General features: G+C 37.3%; 1 protein-coding gene across 9 annotated transcripts in view; it reads left to right on the forward strand.

Annotated features, from left to right (window-relative positions):
- The window catches only part of Itsn2 (intersectin 2), a 114,368-nt gene that overhangs the window by 17,477 nt on the left and 74,453 nt on the right, over positions 1-22,438 (forward strand). For all 9 annotated transcript variants that reach the window (XR_009585029.1, XM_060365277.1, XM_060365273.1 and 6 more), the window contains exons 2-13: positions 6,740-6,802; positions 10,775-10,867; positions 12,471-12,534; positions 13,755-13,918; positions 15,212-15,418; positions 15,540-15,636; positions 16,323-16,462; positions 17,683-17,746; positions 18,419-18,556; positions 18,949-19,034; positions 19,979-20,241; positions 21,060-21,209. Coding sequence is in view for 8 of the 9 variants with exons in the window: in XM_060365277.1 (XP_060221260.1) it covers positions 6,772-6,802; positions 10,775-10,867; positions 12,471-12,534; positions 13,755-13,918; positions 15,212-15,418; positions 15,540-15,636; positions 16,323-16,462; positions 17,683-17,746; positions 18,419-18,556; positions 18,949-19,034; positions 19,979-20,241; positions 21,060-21,209 (1,497 nt within the window). In the remaining variant the exon portion in view is untranslated. The remainder of the gene's footprint in view (positions 1-6,739; positions 6,803-10,774; positions 10,868-12,470; positions 12,535-13,754; positions 13,919-15,211; positions 15,419-15,539; positions 15,637-16,322; positions 16,463-17,682; positions 17,747-18,418; positions 18,557-18,948; positions 19,035-19,978; positions 20,242-21,059; positions 21,210-22,438) is intronic.

Consider the following 22,438-nt stretch of genomic DNA (forward strand, 5'->3'; position numbering starts at 1 on the left):
TATATAGTCAGTCTTTAAAATTTTATTTTATTATTAGTGTGTATGTGTGTGCATGCACAAATATATTTATGGTATGTGTTTGTATGTCGGTGTGGGAGCATGCATGCCAGGGCATGCTTATTACAGTCAGATGACAGCTTTTTGGGGGTTGGTCTCCCCTATGATGGACTCTGGGGATTACCGTACATGTCTTACATGGCAAGTGTTTCCACCCTGTCTCTCCAGTCTGATGTGTTCAGGTTGGCATTGCCTCCCTGCTTCCTTTTGCTGCTTTCTTTTTGGTTGTTTGTAGTGTTCATTTGTTTCTATTGAGCCATATTATTTATTTACCAAATTAATTTGTTCAGCAAGTATGTAAAAGTATTTTCTCTGAGAGATTTGGTTTAAGAACTAGGCATACCAAACTAAATAAAAATGACCTGTGCCCAGGGCATGTGACACAGTTAAACAAGGGTAATGTGAAATTGAAGTGCAGTATGATAAAAGAGATTATTGTGTTTGAACAATGTTACAGACATATGTAGGAGATAGTAATTAACTCTCAAGGAAGATGAGAAGCCAGCATGGTGTCTGTGACAGACACCACTTCTTTATGAAGGAACAAGGCAGAAAAAAAGCATCCCTATTTCAAGAAAGGTTGATACCCACGTCTTTCACCGTGGGGTGATAGGTAAAGTAGGTTGGATTAAAGTTCTGAAAGGCCCCAAATTTCACCCACAAACTTTAGACCCTAACTTGTAAGTACTGGGATAGTTTAAACAGGAGTAGAACACTAGTGAGTTTGGGGGAGGGGAGACCAAAACTAGTAGCTGTGTGAGCACATTTCAGGGGTGGAGAACTGTTCTAGAAGGTTCTCCTAATGCACATAGTGACATGCTACTGATTCACAGTCTCAAGTGATGATTCCAGATGTCTGTTGAATCTTCAAAGTTCCCAGTGATCTACTTGGTCAGGTTAGGGAACTATTTTACAAACAGAACTCTGGACTGGAGGTATGTGTTTCTAGGTCCATTTTTGCTTACTAACTTGTGGGCTTGTACACTCTTTTAGTTTTCCTATCTTGAAAATTGTGGCCTTTATACTAAATGGCTATAATTTTTCCTTTCTATAATTGTGTGCTTCTAAACAAACAAAGCTTCCAACCTTTACTGAGCCACTCTTAATTTAAAATGGCTATAATTTTTTCCTGGGTCCTAAAGACCCATTATAGAAGTGTCTATGACTGTAGGTCTAGCAGTCCTACTTTTTTCTCTCTTCAGGATCGTATATTCCAATCCCAAAATTATATTTGGTGACATCTCCAGATTGCATTTGGATTAAATCCAACCAAATGAGTCTTGGCCTGATACCTGTTACCTACCAGGTAGGGTTTCTCCAGTGCTTCTCAGGAGTAAAAATCAGTTCAAATCATCACTGCAAACTGCCCGTTGTTACACATTATCCTCTCCACATGTAGAGCAGGGTATTTGTTGGACACCCACGAATCGTGTAACTGAGGAGGTGCTGGTTAGTTACTTTCCCTTCAGAGTTTTATGCCAAGAAGCCAGAAACAGTCAGTACTCCTAATTTATTTGATGTAGCCTTGGGTGCTGTGAGCCTAGACAGGCTTTTCTTCTTCCTTAAAATGTATCAACATTACTTCACTGCTGCCTGTATGAACATATGACCTTGCCATCATCATTATATTCATTTAGGATAGGAAAAAGCTACATAGAATCAAAGGGAGAAGTTCACAGGCTTTACAATGACAGAGGCTTGGACTCTCATTGTTTCATGGCATTGCATTTGGGCAAGTAATTTAGGCTCTCCATCCCTTCATCTGTGAGATGAGTAAGATATCTGCCTTGCAAGGTTTTTTCAGGAGTAATTACAGTATACCTAGCACCTGGGCATCTGAAGCTCCATGTGCAGAACTGGGATGTTGGATTCTAATGAAATTATATTTGGTGACATCTCCAGATTGCATTTGGATTAAATCCAACCAAATGAGTCTTTGCTTGATACCTGTTATCTACCAGGTAGATAATGTTCTGATTGAACATGATACATGGTAGCTGATTAATTGAAGTGTATTGAATTAATAGATAACATTAAGCAAATGTTAGCAATTATTTTAAAAATATGAAACAGACTTATGTGGTCTGTCATCTTTTTGAAAATTTCAATTATAATTATTTCTTGTGCAGCACTAGGGATTAAAACCAAGGCCTTGTGTATGCTAGACAAGCACACTATTTATGAGCTCCGTCTCCAGCCCAGTTATTAGTATTTCTGCCCAAGTCTGCTAGTAAACCATGTTAATTTAAGCATGCTGCAATCAGTGATTCTAAGATGAGACAGAAAATTAATGTAACTAAAACAGATGCAGTGGTATACTTTAAAAGCTTATTGATTTCAACAAATGTACTATATACCATAATCAGATATACCATAATATACAAATATACCATAATCAGATGGTACCAGAAGCAACTGAATGGTATATATGTGTATAAATGCTGCAGTATGGTGCTTACATACATGAATAGGTAAATTCCACATATGAGGTGGAAAAGATCTATAATACTAGTACTTTTAGCTTAGCCCAGGAGGCTTGCCCTTCCTTTTCATTGTATTATTAGGTTATTTTCTAATTTTATTTCAGGATTATAAATGTGATAATTGAGTATTCACCACATGGCATTTTGTTATCTTCACAAAATACCTGATACTCAGCCAAAAGTTCTAGACAGGTGGTTTGTAAGTTTAGACCTTAACTAATTAAAAGCTTTCTGTCTGTGTGGGATTCTGTTCTCCGTTGGTCTTTCTGTTATCTCAGCCACCATTGATACTGTGTTTGTTGCTTTAGATAATTACATAGCATGTTATATATAATGCTGTAGATGGTGACATAGTGTGTTATAGATAACGCTTTGGACAACTGTCTCCCATGTTTAAAAATTGTCTATTACAGGAGTCTAGTAAGACAGAGGTGTTTGATGCTATACTTCTAAGTGGATAAGCAACTTTCAGGCATGAATGTTATTTTTCTTTTATGTTGCTATGATCATTTACATGGAAGAAGTAAAATGTGTTGGTAGAATTGTTCTGTATTTAAGGAAATTATAGTCATAAAAAGTTGGTGAGTTCCTTTGCATTAACTTTTTTATCTGGTCATCCCAACTTAACATTATATAATTCTGAGAGTTGTCTCTCTGTTTCCTTTTATTACATAGTCACCCATTTCCAGAGAACCAGTGAGTTCTGCTTCTTTTGAACCCTGTACTGTTTTTCTAGCTTACCTTATCTCTTCCAGCTGCCTCTGTGGATACCAGGTTTTGTTTCAACTTGCCCTGGTTTCTTCATAATAGATTATCTATGTTAAATGAGATGTATGTTCCTTTCTCAAAACACTTTTAAAACTGATGCAGTTAAATTTAAGATTTTTTAAAAAAAAATTGTTTGTTTTTGTTTTTTGAGACAGGGTTTCTCTGTGTAGCCTTGGCTATCCTGGACTCACTTTGTAGACTAGACTGGCTTCAAACTCACAAAGATCTGACTGCCTCTGCCTACCAGAATGCTGGGATTCAGGCTTGTGCCACTGCGCCCAGCTAAATTCAAGATTTTTAACCTTATAATTAGAACTAATTCTTACTCATCCTGTAAGGCTCAAGACTGTACCTTCTATAGGCGTTCCGGTCACTCTACCAGAGTTTGGACATTAATTTTCTGTCAATAACTCCAATACTTGGAGTTTATCTTTTTAAAGAAAGGAATGAAGAAAACTAACAAGTTCATGATAAATTTTCTCCTACCCAAAAAAGCATAAGAGGTTTATAGTCCACTGCCATAAAGCTCATTGTCAGCTAAGGATGAGCATGTACTTTGACAGGAGGATAGACGTATAGAGCAAAATTGCCAGTGCCATCTCAAGCCTTTGTGGAGGTTTACCCATTCCACTGGCTGTCCTGGCTTTCTTTATTGTGTGGATGGATGCTTTTTGCCATTAATCATTCTAATCACTTATCCTTTTGCTCACCACATAATATGGCTAACATTTAATACATGAATTGGTTTGCTCTGTAGGAGGAAAGGCAGCTGTCAATTTTTTTGTAAATAAATTATTTGGATTTGTGTACCAGTTTTTTTTGTTTTGTTTTGTTTTTTTTGTCGCTACAAATCACTAAATAAACATGAAATGGAACCATATTTATCTAAGTCATTAGAGGATTGGATCCTCGGTAGCATAGGATGCTGGCTAGCATAGTGAAATCATTAATGTAATGGTACCGTGAAACAGCACATTTTGACAGTTCATCAGCCAGTTTTTCTGGTGATAGCTTCACGTGAAGCATTCCTGATTGCTTTGTTTAAAATCACCTAAGTATTTTTCTGAGACTCATAAAACTATTAATGATTAAATGATTTAGATAGATAGATAAGGTACTAAGTAGTCTTTTAACTGTTCCTGACTAATTCTATCTTCAAGATTCTTGAAACAAATTTTGAATTGTGCATTTATTTATAGTCAAAATGATACTTCACTTTCTCTGGATGTTTAAAAAATAGCAGTCATTTACTGAATACACACTATATATCAGGCAGTGTACTAGGTTATGTAATACTTTGACAGAGGGCTAATAGTCAGAATATATAAAGAACTCAAGAAGTTAAAAAGCAACAAATCAAGTAATCCAATTAAAAAATGGGGTACAGAGCTAAACAGAGAATTCTCAATAGAGGACTATCAAATGGTAGAGGAACACATAAAAAATGTTCAACATCCTTAGTCATCAGGGAAATGCAAATCAAAACGACCCTGAGATTTCACCTTACACCCATGAGAATGGCTAAGATCAAAAACTCAAGTGACAACACATGCTGGAGAGAATGTGGAGAAAGGGGAACCCTCCTCCATTGCTGGTGGGAATGTAAACTTGTACAACCACTTTGGAAATCTATCTGGTGCTTTCTCAGACAATTAGGAATAGTGCTTCCTCAAGATCCAGCTATATCACTTGTAGGCATATATCCAAAAGATGCTCAAGTATACAACAAGGACATTTGCTCAACCATGTTTGTAGCAGCTCTATTTTTAATAACCAGAATCTGGAAACAACACATATGTCCCTCAACTGAGGAGTGGATACAGAAATTGTGGTACATTTACACAATGGAATACTACTCAGCAATTAAAAACAAGGAAATCATGAAATTTACAGGCAAATGGTGGGAATTAGAAAAGATCATCCTGAGTGAGGTATCCCAGAAGCAGAAAGACACACATGGTATATACTCACTTATAAGTGGAGATTAAACATATAATATAGGATAAACATACTAAAATCTGCATACCTAAAGAAGCTAAGCAAGGAGGACTCTGGCTAAGATGATCAATCCTCACTCAGAATGGCAAACAGGATGGACATTGGAAGAGGGAGAAAACAGAGAACAAGATAGGAGCCTACCCCAAAGGGCCTCTGAAAGACTCTACCCAGCAAGGTATCAAGGCAGATGCTGAGACTAGTGGCCAAACTTTGGGCAGAGTGCAGGGAATCTTACGAAAGAAGGGAGAGATAGAAAGACCTGGAGGGGACATGAGCTCCACAAGGAGAGCAACAGAACAACAACAACAACAACAACAACAAAAAACTGGGCACAGGGGTCTTTTTGACTGATATTCTATCCAAGGACCATGCATGGAGATAAGCTAGAACCCCTGCACAGATGTAGCCCATGGCAGCTCAGTCTCTAAGTGTGGTCCTAGTAAGGGGAACAGGGACTGTCTCTGATATGAACTCAGTGGCTGGCTCTTTGATGACCTGAGGGGGGAGCAGCCTTACCAGGCCACAGAAGAAGACAATGTAGCCAGTCCTGATGAGACCTGATAGGCTAGGGTCAGATGGAAGAGGAGGACCTCCCCTATCAGGGACTGGGGGAGGGGCATGGGAGGAGATGAGGGAGGGAGGGTGGGATTGGGAGGGAATGAGGGAAGGGAATGAGAGCAGGGATGCAAAGTGAATAAATTGTAATTAATAAAAGAATAAATAAATTAAAAAATACTGATCCAGAGTATTCTAGACAAGCAATCTAAGACCTGAAAAAAGTTAAAACAACAACAACAACAAACCCCTTTTCTATAATCACCGTTAGGAATAGAGCCAGGTAGCTCTAAACCTAGAGCTGTTATCTACAAAGACCCTTCTCTTACTAGTGTACTATTTAAATAAACATGTAGTTTAATAATTGTGATGCTTTTTGGTAATTACTGTTAAACTTTATGTATGTGTCTGTACACTTTGCAATATACTCTTAAGACTTTTTTAAGCCTCTAGAGCTTAATTAAAAAGCAGTAGTATATTTATTTTGGATACAGTTCTTGATGGGGATTAAAGAAGAATATTATGGATTTCCATGTTATCCTTAGTATACTTACTTCATGCAGTTGGTTTCCTTAAGTCAGTCCTTGCCTAGTCATAACAGCTCTCTCTCTCCTGAGTTTATTTCTACAAAAATACTGGTTAATGCCAAGGGTTCCTGGATTTCACATTGGCTGTTGCACATACTGTTCTTTTAGATGGCCATGTACTGAAGGCAGCACTGTTGCCAGCAGAGTCCCCTCTCCATCCCCACCATGCATTCTGCCTGTTCAGCAGCAGCAGGAGCTCCGTGGTGGTTTTTGCTGGGCGTGTGTGCTAACGGGGCCAGACAGTGCTCTAAGCTGCCCTTGTGTTAATGGCATCATGTCCTCATGTTGCAGATGGCTGAGAGCTGCAGGAAAAATTCAGGACCATGATGGCTCAGTTTCCCACAGCTATGAATGGTAAGTAACTGCATGGTAGGATGAGAGGATGTGGGCTTTGCCGTGGTGGTGAGCCTGTTGTTTGAAATATTTTTGTAGATAATTTTGACTTTTCAATTGTAAAACTTGCAAGTATTCTGATTGAAAACACAGAGCATTTTAGAGCAATACATGTATTTTCTTACTGCTATGCAGTAAATTCCAAATTTCTGTTGAAGCATTTTTGGTAGTATCTGGGATATGTGCTTTCCATTGCACATTGAGAATAACTTAAAGGTATATTCTACTTGATTCATGGACTGCAGGACAAAAGCTGGGTGCCCTTAAGTCAGTGGTTAAGGGTGTTTTTAGTTGACAGATGATTGTAAATAGATCAGGATAACAAGATTGATTTAGTAATGCAAATAGAAGATTACATTTTTCTTTATGAATATTTATATTATTTAGTGTTTATAGTGTGTAATTATTTAACTTAACAACCTGTGTTTGATATCTGAGATCTATATGGTAGGAGAGAAGTGACTCCTACAAGTTGCCTTCTAACCTCACACTGCCTAACTTGTACCTCTCCCTATCAATTAATACATGTAATTTAAAACTTTGTAAGATTAAAGTGAATATTGTTTCCATTGTGGAAATGATGTAGAATTATAGGGATTGATGCTACAGACATTTTTAAAATTAAATAATTATTATTTTTCTATAGTGAGTGATATATAAGTTTAAGATTAAGACAGCAATGCTCTATCCAGGTTTGAGGATTTCTGTGCTCATATGAAAAAAGTTTTTGCTAAACTCAGTTTACTTACAAACTTCAACCAGCATATTAGTGAGGTTTGCAAATCAAATAAACACATAAGCAATATAATCCCAGTCTTTATTTCAATCCATAAATATTTGTGTATTATGTAGCCCATTATATTATATATGAAAATGATTAAAAACAAACAAAATATTCAGTGACAAAAAATGCAAGAATTGTATTAACTGTTTAAAAATTTGCTTTGAATCACATACATTTTCTGAATTTTTTTATTTTGAGGTTAACTAATTTCTAGAAATTCTTGGTATATTAATATTTTAAATTTTAAAGTGGTCCTTTGTTTTGAAAGTTATTTGAACATGATTTAACTTATTCCATGTCCTAACTCACTTACTGAATGTTTCTATTTGCAGATAATGTTAATCAGAGTAAAAGTGACTATTGTTTGTGATTTTCTTAGTGGTAGAGTCTTAAATATTAAAAAGGCTGTGAGCACCTTCAAAAAGGGGTTCATGTATTTGTTTTTGTTCTCTTTATTGAGTGAGTAAATATGAAGGGGTCATGATTGTTGCTTGGAGTCATGAGGAATTAAGCAACAAATATTAACAGGCTGCTTGAGTTTACTACTCTGAAGACAAATATCCAAGAAAAGTTGTACAGATAGTTGTATATAAAAGAGCACTGTAGCCAGGCATGGTGGTGCACAGCTGTAATCTCAGGCAGAGACATGTGGAATTCTGTTGAGTTTGAGGCCACTTCATCTACATAGCAAGTTCCAAGCCAACCAGGGCTACCTGGTGAGACTTTTTTTCCCCCATTTTTTAAAAAAAATTTAATTAGTTTTTTTAGGTTAGCATACAAAAAAGTGAGTTTTTTTAAATGAAATTTTTATATTTTTATATGTGTATGTCATTATACTTTGTGTTGTTATTCCTCAGTCATTATTTTATTGTAGGTATGTTGCATATTCCATGTGGTCTCTGTAGAAACCCTTTGAGCCAAGGTATGCCTAGGCTACAGAGGTGACTGCTATAGTACAGAGAGTTGGAGCATCTTGTCATGCTGGAGCTCATATAGTTTAGGGAGTTCAGGCTACCCCAGATCTAACCTCAGTTCCTATGTGGTTGAGTTTTGTTTTTGTGTTTTTCTCATGCTGGCATCCAAATCCAAGGCCTTGTGCAGGCTAGCCACACACTCTTCCACTGAGCTAATCCTCGGCTATCCAAGTTCTAATCTCAGTTCTGCTACTTACTGTATTATCTCAAACATTACTTTTTCACCATTACTTTTAGTTTCCTTCTCCATAGTAGTACCCTAATTTATAGTGTGCTGTTGTGGTTAATGAACTACTGCATAGAAATACATGACATCATCAGGGCTCACAGCTGTTCTCATCTTTTGTTGTCACTTTCAACTTTTTAATCAGTGTTTTCCCAAAATTATACATAGTAAATAAAACTTATGTTCTATAATACATAGTTGTCTTTCTCATCACAGGACAGTTTTTTAAATGGAATTTTTACACGTGTGTATCATTCTATTTGTTCTTAGTCATTTGTCCCCACACACTGGCCTTCTCTGTGTACTTGGTTTATTTTGCTAATATTAAAAGGTGAAAGATGATGTTTAGAGTTATGTTATTGTAGGTATATTACATATACAGGGATAAGATGCTCAGTTTCTCTGATAGTAAGCTGATAAGACCAGGAAAGTGTTACTACACATGCGTTTACTTCAGAAGTGCACGGGTTTAGCTGTTTAGATCCTTAGATCTTCAGCATATTAGTTTCTTTGTTTTTAACTCTAACTCTTCTTTTTATAGTTTTTTAAATTTAGTCATTTAGGGCTAAGAAAAATGTGTTATCAAATCAGTTTTAGCATCATCTAAAATTAGAGTAGGCCTTTCAGTGATAAATGTTTCTTGAAAATTGCCATTGTAACAGTGATTTTTTTTACTCAGTGTGGACAGTGTGTGTGTGTGTGTGTGTGTGTGAGAGAGAGAGAGAGAGAGAGAGAGAGAGAGAGAGTTTATGTATGTAAATACACATGGTTGTTGACAGATGATGAGTGAAGAGAGAGTAGCAGAAGTGATGTATAGGTGATTATCAGCCAAGGTGAATGTACAAAGCTTTCCAGTCTCCTCCAGAAGCTGCCAGTGATTGTATGTGAAGGGCAGGCAGCAAAAGGGTGAGTTTGTGAATGTTGTGTTCCCTCCAGCCTGATCTATGTAGTAGACACTTTTTTTTTCTCTGTTGATCCTTTTATAGAATCAGACAGTTTTTTTCTGAATCTTTTCTGAGTACTCCACTGGTTCTTGGAATGGAAAGGTAAACATGCAAAACCCCTGTTCCCAGGCCTCAGAGTCTGTAGAGCAGATGGTCTTCAGACAGCATCTGCAAAAGCATGGTCTCTCTCTTGAGAACGTGCAAGAGAGAAAGCAATTGTTGTCATCTAGAGATACCAGGTCCTCCTGACATCTGCCCTGACCTTGAGAGAGAGTCTAAAATGGAGGATAGGGTTATAGCTTGGTGGTAGGCATCTTACCTAGGCCAGGGAGGCCTTAGGTTCAGTCCCCAGTGATGAAGGAAAAAAAAAATGATCCTTTGCAATTAATCTAGACTAGTTATTTCCTGCCACTTTCTGTTCTCACATGCTTCCTTAGCTGGTAGTAGCCTCTTTGGTGCACTTGAAGCATCTTGCACATCCCAAATCACATCTTTTTTGTGTGAGGGAAGTGTTCTTATACTACCACGGCACATGGCAAAATGCCAAAGCTTCTGACCTCTGCTTTGGTCTTAATCTTTCCTGTTATCTCACTTCTAATGTTTCTAACTTAGACTTCCACAGCTTTTGTCATACTTCTGCTTAGGGTCTTTCATAGTTAACACAGTAAATGGTGGTACTTGTTTTCTGGGTATGAATTCTTTGAAAGTGAGAAAAATATTGTAATCTTTTTATTGCCAGTATTTACCTCATCCTTGTGAATGGTTTGCAGTTATTTTTCAATTGATGTTAACTGAGTGAGTAACTGAAAAGCCTTAGGGTTGCTGTATGTAGTTGATAGAATTCTATTTTTTATGTCCTTCAGACCTTAAATAGTTTCACCAAACAAATGGGTGCTTAATATTCATATTTGCATGCTAGAATTTTGCAATCTTACGGACATACTATTTTGAGCAGGCTCGTGTATATACTGTATGAAATACCTTGCCCTTTCATATATGTTTTAGGAGGGCCAAATATGTGGGCTATTACATCTGAAGAACGCACTAAGCATGACAAACAGTTTGATAACCTCAAGCCTTCAGGAGGTTTCATAACAGGTTTGTGTTTATCCTTTGTTATACTATTTATTGTAAATTATGTTTCTGTTCATGTATCTTATAGTTAGTTTTAATAACTGCCATGGAATTTGTATTAAGTAATAAAATCCGTATGTATCAAAACTTTAGAATTAAAAAAAATACTTTAAAAATTAAACTGTCTTAATTTGTTGATTCAGTTTGGCATATGGGAGTTCTTTTCTTGAATTCTAAATGGTGGTCAGGAATCTGATTATTTCAAGAATTTTTTTTTTTTCTTATAACATATATTTCCCAGAGATTTCCCCCCTACCTCCTGGAAACTTTTTAAATTTTGTATTTATTTAGGCTCTGTTGTTTGTTTATTGTTTTGGGAAAGGGTCTTGCTGTATAGCTTAGACTAGCCTTTCAACATGTTATCCTCCTGCCTCAGCCTCTTCCATGTGCTTGGATTGCAGGCATGTGGCATCCCAAAGCGCTGGAATCTGTTTCCATAATGCTATCTCCCTGTCTTTTGAGCCTTGTTAAATATTAATTGTTGGTGTTAACACTTGTTTTGTAGAAAGACCACCAACACAAACAAACAAACAAACAAACAAACAAACGTGATGATTTGGGTTTCATTTGTTTTTTTCCATTTCTGTGCTGCTGCATCTTAATATTTTATATATAACAGTTGTCACAGTAATGACTCTGCACCATTTGTCGACTTTGTACTATGCATTACTACATGTCATCTTTGCAGCACCCCTGTGAGGCAGAGAGTGTGTTCGTCTGTTCACACAGGGTAAAGCCTAGACTGAGACATGATATGAAATTTGCCCAAGGCTCTCATGATGACTACTGCTGATACTTTTCAGGCTGACTTTGGAATCTCTTCTCTTATTCATTATAGTCTGATGTCATTTGTATTCCTGCTATACATTACCTGCTGTCAGAGTTTGACTCTTTTGCCTCTAAGCTAATAATGACCAGTTATCATCCATGGCTACTAGAAGATCTGAGATTCCCGAATCAGGACTTTACCACTAACAGCACAGCTGGCAGCGTGGCTGTGGCCCTGTTTCTGTTGGTTTCCTCTGTTCCCTGAGTCTGACCAGGATAATACAGAGTGTCAGAAAGATACTCTGCATGCTGTGGGTGCTGCAGGAGAACACTGAGCTTGGAAAAGCTATCATTCTGTAGCAAGTTTGCTCTTTGTTCCAGTGGGAGACATAATTACTTCAGTCTTCAAGAGTTTTCATTTACAAGCCTGGTTCTGAAAACCCAAGCAAAGAGGAATTGGGTTTTATGTCTTGATGTGTACAGCAAGCATGCATAAAAAATATGGGGAAACCCATGAGGGGGATGTTTCCTTAGCACTGGGCAGTTTTAATTATAGAACTTCTTTAGGGTGAAAAATGAAAGATGAATAATAAACTATTTCTTCACTGATTAATACAATGTTAGTGGTGACTTACATTGCTCTAAAATATAAATAACCTGTATATATATTTGTAACACATATTTTTTAATGATTAGAGCTAAATCAACAGTTGGCATTTGTCAACTGTTATTATTCGTAAGTATTGGAATAATTCTATTTACTAATGTACCACTTGGCTTTTGTGTTTGTTACTTTCAGGTGATCAAGCCCGTACTTTTTTCTTACAGTCAGGTCTGCCGGCCCCAGTGTTAGCTGAAATATGGTAAAACACTTTCCTTTATAAATGCGCTTAAATTTCTGGTGGGCTGTTATTGTTTTTTAAATAATACATTGTTACCATAAAAAATTTTCATATTGTGAAAAAAGAATATTTTTATTTCATCTATTGTTAATAAGAATGTTTCTTTAGCTTTTTGAGAAGTAAATAATACTGAATAAATGATTGAAAAAAATTTGAAATTTTGGTCTATAGGACAAATTTCTAATTTCATTAGAACTCAAGAAAGAATGTATGAATTTTCACTGAAAATATTTCTGTATAATTGACAAAATCTTAAATTAATTTTTCTTTTATTTTGTTGTAGTTTTGTTTATTTTCGTTATTTGTAAACCTTAAAGTAGCCATCCCTTTCTTTGCTCTTACTTAAAAAATATTCTAGAGGGGCAGCAGAGATGATCAGTGGCTAAGAGCACTGGCTGCTCTTGCAGGGCCCCTGGGTTCAGTTCCCAGCACTCACAGGGCAGCTCACAACCATCTGTAACTCCAGTTCCAGGAGATCTGACAGCCTTTTCTGACTTCTGTGGGCACCAGGCACACATGCTGCACATACACATACGTGTAGGCAAAAGACTCATGCCCATAAAGAAATAATAAATCTTTAAAATATTCTAGAGTATCTGGGGTTGTATTTTTAAAATGTTTTTATAATAAATAATAACTTCTACCCCATTTTTTTACTTACAGAACATTTGTATGCTTGATAGAATACTAGTCACAAACATTTTCAATTATTTGAACAAGTAAATAAGTTGAATTTAGAATTTATGTACCTACATAAATATGGTAGCCTTTAGCCTTGAATGTCCTAAAACTCACTCTGTAGACTAGGCTGGCCTACAACTTGGAACAATCCTTTTATCTCTACCTCCATAATGGCTGGGATTTTAGAGGTGTGCTTTCATTCCTGGCTTATGATTATACTATATTTGAATGATTATTTTTTTGTATCTGCATCATTGGAAAGCCTCTCCAAACTGTCTAGATTCTGTATAGTGTGTGAGCCTTTTGTTAGCTACTATCTCTGGCTATTATTTCTTACTGTGGAGGTTTTCTGTTATTCATATATATATGTATATTTAATTAAGTGATGGTCTTAATGTGAATGCTTTGTCATTGTTTCTTTTTTCTCAACCTCAATAGTAATCTGTATTTCCTCACATACCACCCCACATACCAATCTGTTTACCTCATTCTCCTCCTAGGGCCTTATCAGATCTGAACAAGGATGGGAAGATGGACCAGCAAGAGTTCTCCATAGCTATGAAACTCATCAAATTAAAGCTCCAAGGCCAACAGCTGCCTGTAGTTCTCCCCCCGGTCATGAAACAACCCCCTATGTTCTCTCCACTAATCTCTGCTCGTTTCGGTATGTGTTTATTAATTTAGCAGCTCTATTTGATTGGTAAGCTTGATTCCTTAGGGATCAAGAAAGGGTTTATTAGCACAAAATGACAACCCAGACTTAGGGTTAAGTATCATGCCTTTAAGAGAAAAAAAATCTTAAATGTACTGCCATAGGTAAGTGTCTGTGTCTGCTCTGCCTGAAGCTTCTGTCACAGTTCCTTGTCATGAAATGAATTATCTGCCTCCTTAGTTGTAACTGACTCTAAATGCTATTCCTATCAGTCTCTTCTGTCTCCCATGAAAGGAGAAAGCTAATTACTAGAAGCTACAGAAGGGAGCTTAGTAGGGGGCGGAGAGGGTCAAGGAGAAACAGTCAATGGGTACAAAATTATGGTTGGGGGGAGAAATAAATTCTGGTGTTCTGTTGAAGGTAGGGTGACTATTGTTAACAACCATAACTAGACTAGTCTCCTAACAGAGGGAAGAGAACACAAACCCATCCACAAAAACTTGGAATCAAAATTTACCCTCAGTACAAGATGTACAGGGATGCAGATAGAGCAGAGAAAGAGAGAATGTCCAACCAATGCCTGGCTCAACCAAAGTCCCATCCTATGGGAGAGTGCCAACCCCTGACACTATGAATGATACTCTGCTAAACTTACAGAAAGGAACCTAACAGAGTTGTCCTTTAAAACACGCTACCCAGCAGCGCCTCAAAATAGGTGCCTAGACTCTCAACCAAACATTGGGCTATGCATAGGGAGTCTTGTGGAAAAGTGGGAGGAAAGAGAAAAGGACCTGGAGGTGACAGGAGCTCCACAAGAAGACCAACAGAGCCAACTAACCAGGGCCCAGAGGGGCTTGCTGAGAGTGTAGCATCAACCAAGGACCAAGCATGAACTGGACCTAGGCTCCCTACAAAGATGTAGCAGATGGGCAGCCTCATGTGGGTTCTCTAGTAAGGAAAGTGGGGGTTGCATCAGAGGACAAGCACTCACTTCATAGCTCTTTGATCACTTTCCGCTGGCGGGACTGCCTTGCCAGGCCACAGGGGAAGAGGATACACTCAGTCCTGATACAACTTGATGAGATGGGGTGAATGGGAAAGGGAGCTCCCTTTTTCTGAGGAAAAGGGGAAGGGAGAAGGGAAAAAAAGGGAGGGTGGTACTGGGAGGAGAGAAGGGATGGGGCTACAACAAAGATGTAAAATGAATTTTTAAAAAAATTAAAAATACTTGTAGCAGTGAAAAAAGAATGATGCTGAATTAGGAAAAAAAAAAAAAAGGAAAACTGTGTTCTTTTTTATCTTTAGGGATGGGAAGCATGCCCAATCTGTCCATTCATCAGCCATTGCCTCCAGTTGCACCTATAGCAGCACCCTTGTCTTCTGCAACTTCAGGGACCAGTATTCCTCCCCTAATGATGCCTGCTCCCCTAGTGCCTTCTGTTAGTACATCTTCATTACCAAATGGAACCGCCAGTCTCATTCAGCCTTTATCCATTCCTTATTCTTCTTCAAGTAAGTGTGTAGTGAGTCAGATGTGTAAGAAGAAACTATTATTTTTGTTGCTCAGATCTTTCCTTTGTGAAATTGCCTAGTACCAGTCTTTTCCCTTTTATCTTTTTTTTTTTTTCCTCAGCATTGCCTCATGGATCATCTTATAGCCTAATTATGGGAGGATTTGGTGGTGCTAGTATCCAGAAGGCCCAGTCTCTGATTGATTTAGGATCTAGTAGGTATGAATACTTAACACACAACTCTCTGCTTTCAATGTGGGTTTTTCTATTTCATAAGCCCTGGGCTTATCCAGGTTGTTCTTTGTAATAGAAATACTTAAGATAAGTTTTCTTTTTGTTGTTGTTTTCAGAAGCACGGTTTCCACGTGTAGCCCTGGCTGTCCTGGAACTCACTCTGTAGACCATGCTATCCTTGAACTTAAAGAGATCTGCCTGCCTCTGCCTCCCAACTGCTGAGATCAAAGGCGTACACCACCATACTTGGATGAAGTGGTAGTTTTTAAATATTAGAAAACACAAAAATATCGTTTATTACCTGCCATAGAAATCATCATAGTCTCTTCAAAGTGGTGTACAAAGAGTTAACCAATCATCCAGAAAAATATTATATTGTAACTGATTATTAAAACTGATTTTTGTGACCTTTTTTTCCTTAATATCCCTGAACCATAGTTTAACAAAGTAAAAAATGTATACAATATCTTTTAAGTATGCTTGGAAGAAAAGAAATGCCATTTATAAAGGCCTTGGCCAGTAAAATGCCTGGAATTATAGGTTCTTAATAGATGGAGTTGTATGTGTCTATTGCCATCATATTGTACATCGATTCTTAATGTCTTTGTCTTATAAAGTTTAATTAGGTGTGTTTTATTTAGTAACAACATTTTAAATATATTTTATTATAGCTCAACTTCCTCAACTGCTTCCCTATCAGGAAACTCACCCAAGACTGGGACCTCAGAGTGGGCAGTTCCTCAGCCTTCAAGATTAAAGTATCGGCAAAAATTTAATAGTCTAGACAAAAGCATGAGTGGATACCTCTCAGGTAATTGTTGTATAGTGGTTATAATGCTCTAATGTATAGAGCATTAGTGGTTTATGTAAACTTCTTTTGAAAAACCGTTACTTGAACTTGTATCTTATGTCTTATCTAAAGTTCTAACATTGAAGGCATTTCATACATAAGAATATTGTAAGTGTGTAGTTATTGAAAGATTGATTCATCTTGTTTGCTTTCTTCAGATTCTTATGCCAAGTCAAGTATAAGGGGTATACACCCACTTTTTGGAAAACCATCTCTCAGAAAGATCATAATTCATCTTGTAAGCTTAGCAGTGAATAAAACCTCCAAACCAGGGGACACGGTAGTGGCAGCAGTAAGCCTTATTAGCTTTCGAGAGAAAACGCATTTTCCTCCACTTGCCCTTTTCACTGCTCATGCTTTACACTCTAACTCAAATGTGTCTGTAGAACATTTGAGTTCAGCTTAGAATATTATGTAAATTTACGGAGGATGGGGAAGTGGTTATGCACAAGATGGATACTTGTAATAGGCAAGTATATTCAACCTTCTAACTAACTTTCACACTTCCTCTTCTCTCAGAAAAGATTCCTTATGTAGGACAAGGTGAATAACGGATGAAAGAAAAAGGGTCAGGAAAAACTTTGTGATTTCTGTCTTCAGAAATGGCATGGATAGTAATAGTAATGCAATTTGTAGAGGAGAGAGTGATTTGGAGTAAAAATTGAGAGGGGGACATGATGGAGACAAAAGTTTTAGACATACTTTTTTTTTTTTGAGGTGCTCATGAAACATGTAGGTTTTTGGTTGGACATAGGAGTATAAATATAGAGGTGAGGTTTGGGTTGCAGATGTGCTTGTAGGGGCATCAGGCTTTAGATGCTTGTTGAAAACAGAAAAGTGTGTTCAGGAGTCCTCGGAGGAATGTCAGCCTTCATAGATCATGCAGGAAGAGAGAAGGTGAAGACAGAGAACAAAGGAAGAGCTTTTGGGAAGGGAGGTGTGTGGGAGGTCAAGGCTGGAGGTCACCTCTCCACACCTGTGGCTTGCTGGAAGGACACGGAGGAGCACTCATCCTCACCAACTCTGAACCCTTTGCAGCGGACTATTTGATTCCCATAGAATGCCTCATACCTGGCCCTGGTGCAAACATTTTGATAGTAAATGTTCCAAGAAAGCAGCAGTATTATTTTCATGACTTAAAAGGGAATAAAGAAGTTTCTCTTCATGGTTTTCTCACTCAGGTTTTCAAGCTAGAAATGCCCTTCTTCAGTCAAATCTTTCTCAAACTCAGCTAGCTACTATTTGGTAAGTCTGCACATTAATGATTTCAAACTGTAAATTCTCTCTTATAAGAAATCTTCCTGGAAAACCAAACAGAAAATCATCATTTCTGTGAAAATTTGTGACTCAAGCATGCTTCATAAGAGTGGGCATTTGAAAGTTATATTCAGCTGGGCATGATGGTGCATGCCTGCAGTCCCAGCAGTCAGAGAGGCAGACAGATGGATCTCTGTGAGGCCTGGTCTACAAAGTGAGTCCAGGACAGCCAAGGCTGCACAGAGAAACCCTGCCTTGAAGAATAAATAAATAAATAGAGTTATATTCACTTAGGAAGCATATGTTCTTCAGAACCTAACCTTTATTTTATAAGTAACACTGTAGTTTTCTTTTCTATAATGACTTAGGTTGCAGTCCAGAGATTATCTTATTGTAATATAGTGAACTGAACATGAAATACAGAAAAATCACCTTCTCAGAGTGGGCATTTGCTATGATGACTCAGTGTCTTCCTTTTCTTTTGGGCTGTGAAAATGAAGGGCAAAAATTGACAAATTTTTTTATATGTTTAGATTTTACTAAAATATCTTAACTTAGCATTTATACTGTCATTATTCATAAAAAAACAAACTATACTCTTAAGATAGTTAAAACCTCTCAGTGGACTTTGTAAATTGTGAATTTTCACATTTTCTTTAGGACTTTGGCTGACATTGATGGTGACGGACAGTTGAAGGCTGAAGAGTTTATCCTGGCGATGCATCTCACTGACATGGCCAAAGCTGGACAGCCGCTGCCACTGACGTTACCTCCTGAGCTCGTCCCTCCATCTTTCAGGTGTGTCTCCGCAGAGCTATGCTTTCATCACTTAGGTGTCATTTTTACTTGGGAATTTGTTGAAGCCTCTGCTTTAGTTTAGAGGAGAGTTAAATATTTGCTCTGCCCTTCGATTTTCATACTCAATGAGTCATGCTGGGAAGTAGATAACAGAAGTTGTTTTTAACACGTGATGGAGAAGGAAAAGTTTAACGGAAGAGCAATGAGCTGAATCCGGATCTCTCTTAAGTACCCAAGTACTTTGTACATTATTACTAATGGCCATATGGTGTTTTAAATATCCCTAGAACTATATTTTAAATATTAAGTTGCTTTAATTATTGCTTATCTGTATTTTTTTAGTCTGAAAATTCTCAGAATTTGTGATGCTTTTTGTTGTTTGTTCTTCCTAGAGGGGGGAAACAAATTGATTCCATTAATGGAACTCTGCCTTCATATCAGAAAACACAAGAAGAAGAACCTCAGAAGAAATTGCCAGGTGTTAATTTTACACTTATAATTCATTCATGTATTTTAAAATCAAAATTAATTGAATTTACTTTTAAGTTCTAATTTCTGAAGTATAAACAAATATTTAGAGTGTTTATAGACTTAAAAATTATATGCTGTATGAAAAAAAATTAATGGGTGGGATTTGTGTCTTATGTGTGTATATATTACTGGGGATCAAATGCATGGCCTTAATGTCAACCATCCAAGCATTTCTGTCCCTGAGCTGTGTCACCAGATCATTGGGATATTTTTTAATTATTTATTCATTTTAATAAAGAGTAAAACTGAAAATGGTGATGGAGGAGGGGAGCATGTGTATATTTGGAAAATTAGTGTTTCTTCCACTTTAGGGAGAATCAGATCAAGCTCTATAATGAAATCTTTAGCTTTGAAAAAAAGTTTTAAATATTCATTGGAAGAATGCACACATGATTACTTTAAATTATTTAAAAGTTAGTGAAAAAACTGGGGTTACAGCTCAATAGTAGAATGTTTGGCCAGCACTAAGTTTGATCCTCAGCACTGAAAACCAAACTAAACAAAAACTCACCTTCTTCAAAAAAATCAATGACATATAAACAGATAAAACACAACCTTGGTTATTTGAAGAAGGCACTGAGGAAAGATAAGCGAGTATTTTTATTGGCTTGGATAGTCAGAGAATGTTTGAATAGATTCAAATGTAGCAAACTGTGTGTTTTTAAGTGAATATTTTTATGGAAAAGTAAATCTCTCCTAGTTACATTTAAGATAAAAGTATCCTTAGGGGAAATAAGAACACTCAAATGACTACCAAACCACGAAGTAGATAAGTAGATGGGAGATTCTGTAGGCTGTGGGAGAAGAATACAGCCCTTCCTTCCTTTCTCTTTCTTTCTCTCTCTCTCTCTCTCTCTCTCTCTCTCTCTCTCTCTCTTTCTTCCCTTTTAGTTACTTTTGAGGACAAACGGAAAGCCAACTATGAGCGAGGAAACATGGAACTGGAGAAGCGACGCCAAGCCTTGATGGAGCAGCAGCAGAGGGAGGCTGAACGTAAAGCCCAGAAAGAAAAGGAAGAATGGGAGCGAAAACAGAGAGAATTACAAGAACAAGAATGGAAGAAGCAACTGGAATTGGAAAAGCGCTTGGAGAAACAGAGAGAACTGGAAAGACAGCGTGAGGAAGAGAGGAGAAAAGAGATAGAAAGACGAGAGGTAATTTTCAAGTTATTTCCTAAGAAAATCACTGATTTAATAAATGAGTACATTTCATTTAAGAATATGCTGGTCTTTTTACTCCTATTGTGCTTTTCTGTCTGTATCATGTCACTCTTCTTTCACCTGTCCAGAATGAGTCTCCCTTCCCTTGATGAGGGAAAGAGGATCTTTGTGCATGAGGACTGTAAGGCTTCATGGTGCAGAGTTGTGGAAGCCTATATTATATGCATGTGAGGCCCCAATCAGAGGAGGACTGATTAAACAGTGGAGCTGAGTGAGGAGCTGCAGTTAATTGGACAGCAGAAAGTCAGGCAAAGGAGGTCACTGTGTGCAGGCAGGCTTAGGACTCAGATTTACAGTCAGAAGAATCGAAGGCCAGACTTAAAAGCATAGGGAGGTGAAGATACAGAGAGGAATCAAGAAGTCTGTCTAGAATTATACAAGGTTCCAAGAAACACTGGTTGTATTTTAAAGGGCCATAAACAGAGCACAGTGAATTATAGTGCTCTGAAAAATTGTAAATGGAATTGTTTCTCTGCTGATACCAGAATAAAGGGATAATTATTTCTCTTGCTTTTTATACTTATGAAGTCATCCTCTAACTTATTAAAAGAAGAATGACCATAACAAAAAGATGGTTGAACAATGAATAAAAGCCACTTTTGTGGCTATCTTAAGGCCCCTTGAGGAAACTAGATTTTCTCACCTACCCTTAGGCACTATGGGCACTCAGTTCTAAACACTGTCATCCCATGAGGTTTTGGATAATGCAGATTTTGTAAATTTAGAAGTGAATATTAATTTGTTAATTTTAGGCAGCAAAACAGGAGCTTGAAAGACAGCGTCGTTTAGAATGGGAAAGAATCCGTCGACAGGAGCTTCTCAATCAAAAGAATAGAGAACAAGAAGAAATCGTCAGGCTGAACTCTAAAAAAAAGAGTCTTCATCTTGAGCTGGAAGCAGTGGTATGGCTAAAGTTTGCATGGACTTTATCTGAACAGTGCTGCCATTTTCTCTCCAGAGTTTGCTTGAATAGAAAGGGTTCAATTGCTAAACAGAAAAAAACAAACAAATTGTGTGCCTAAATGATCTCTTACCATTTCTTTCTATTTGAAAAACTAATTTCTAACTAATATTAGTCATTCTACTTAACTGACTTTTATATATCAAATGTTAGAGTGTCAGGTTCTATGAAATGAGAAGATAAAAAGATCTAGAATCCTATAAGCCTAGCCTTGCTAGAATGGCAAGATTTCGCATGATGAATGTGTACTTATGTGCTAGAACCAAATTTAGATCTTATGCAGTGGCAGCTTAATTTTTTTTTGAGGGGGGTTGTGTGTGGCTCGAATTGCATTTAAATTATTTTTAAAAATAAAGCATCATAATGTCTTTAGTCTGAAAGATGCTATATTATGGCTTTAGATTAATTTGTATATATATACTATGATTATTAATCATGCCACTGTGCTACAACAGAGGTCTAAAACCTTGAGCTTTTGTGTGCTATATAGATGTCTTAGAACCATCATTTTGATGGTGTATTTTTTTCTTAAAAACAGGAGAAAGTGGTCTGGCCAGGCAGCTCAACAGGTGAAGGCGCTTGTTGCCATAGCTGCCAAGCTGAGATTAGACTCTGGGTCCCATAGTGCCAGGAGAAAACTGGCTCTCACCAATTGTCCTATGACCTCTGTGCACGCCCACACATACACACACAAAACAAATAAATGTAAAAAATAATTAATATAGAAAGATCTTAACATTGCCTGGTTTTCCCTAAGGTTTAGAGTAACACAACGGCACAATAACGTGGGTCAGTATCTGGAGAGGTTCTGTGTGCATTAACACATGGTGAAGATAATATGAGCTCTAGAGGTTATGTAACGTAGTCCTTTTAGTGGGTATTTTTAAATTGTAAGACATGATCTAGTCAAACTTTCATCAGTGATAACTCATTTTCTTCACCCACTGCCCTGTTGCTAGAGCCATAATAACAAAATGCCCCAGGCTGAGAAGCCAAATGGCAGAAATGCTCACACTTCCGGAGGCTGGAAGTTAAGGCTTGGTTCCCGGTGAGGCCTCACTCTGTGCTCATGTCTTTCTCTGCACATGTGCATTTCTAAGATCTTTTCTGTCTGTTTCTTCTTGTTACAATCTATTTTCTAGTTAGATTGGATTGGGCTGTTCCAAACAC

This window comes from Meriones unguiculatus, chromosome 1 (assembly GCF_030254825.1).
Source record: "Meriones unguiculatus strain TT.TT164.6M chromosome 1, Bangor_MerUng_6.1, whole genome shotgun sequence".
NCBI lineage: Eukaryota > Metazoa > Chordata > Mammalia > Rodentia > Muridae > Meriones > Meriones unguiculatus.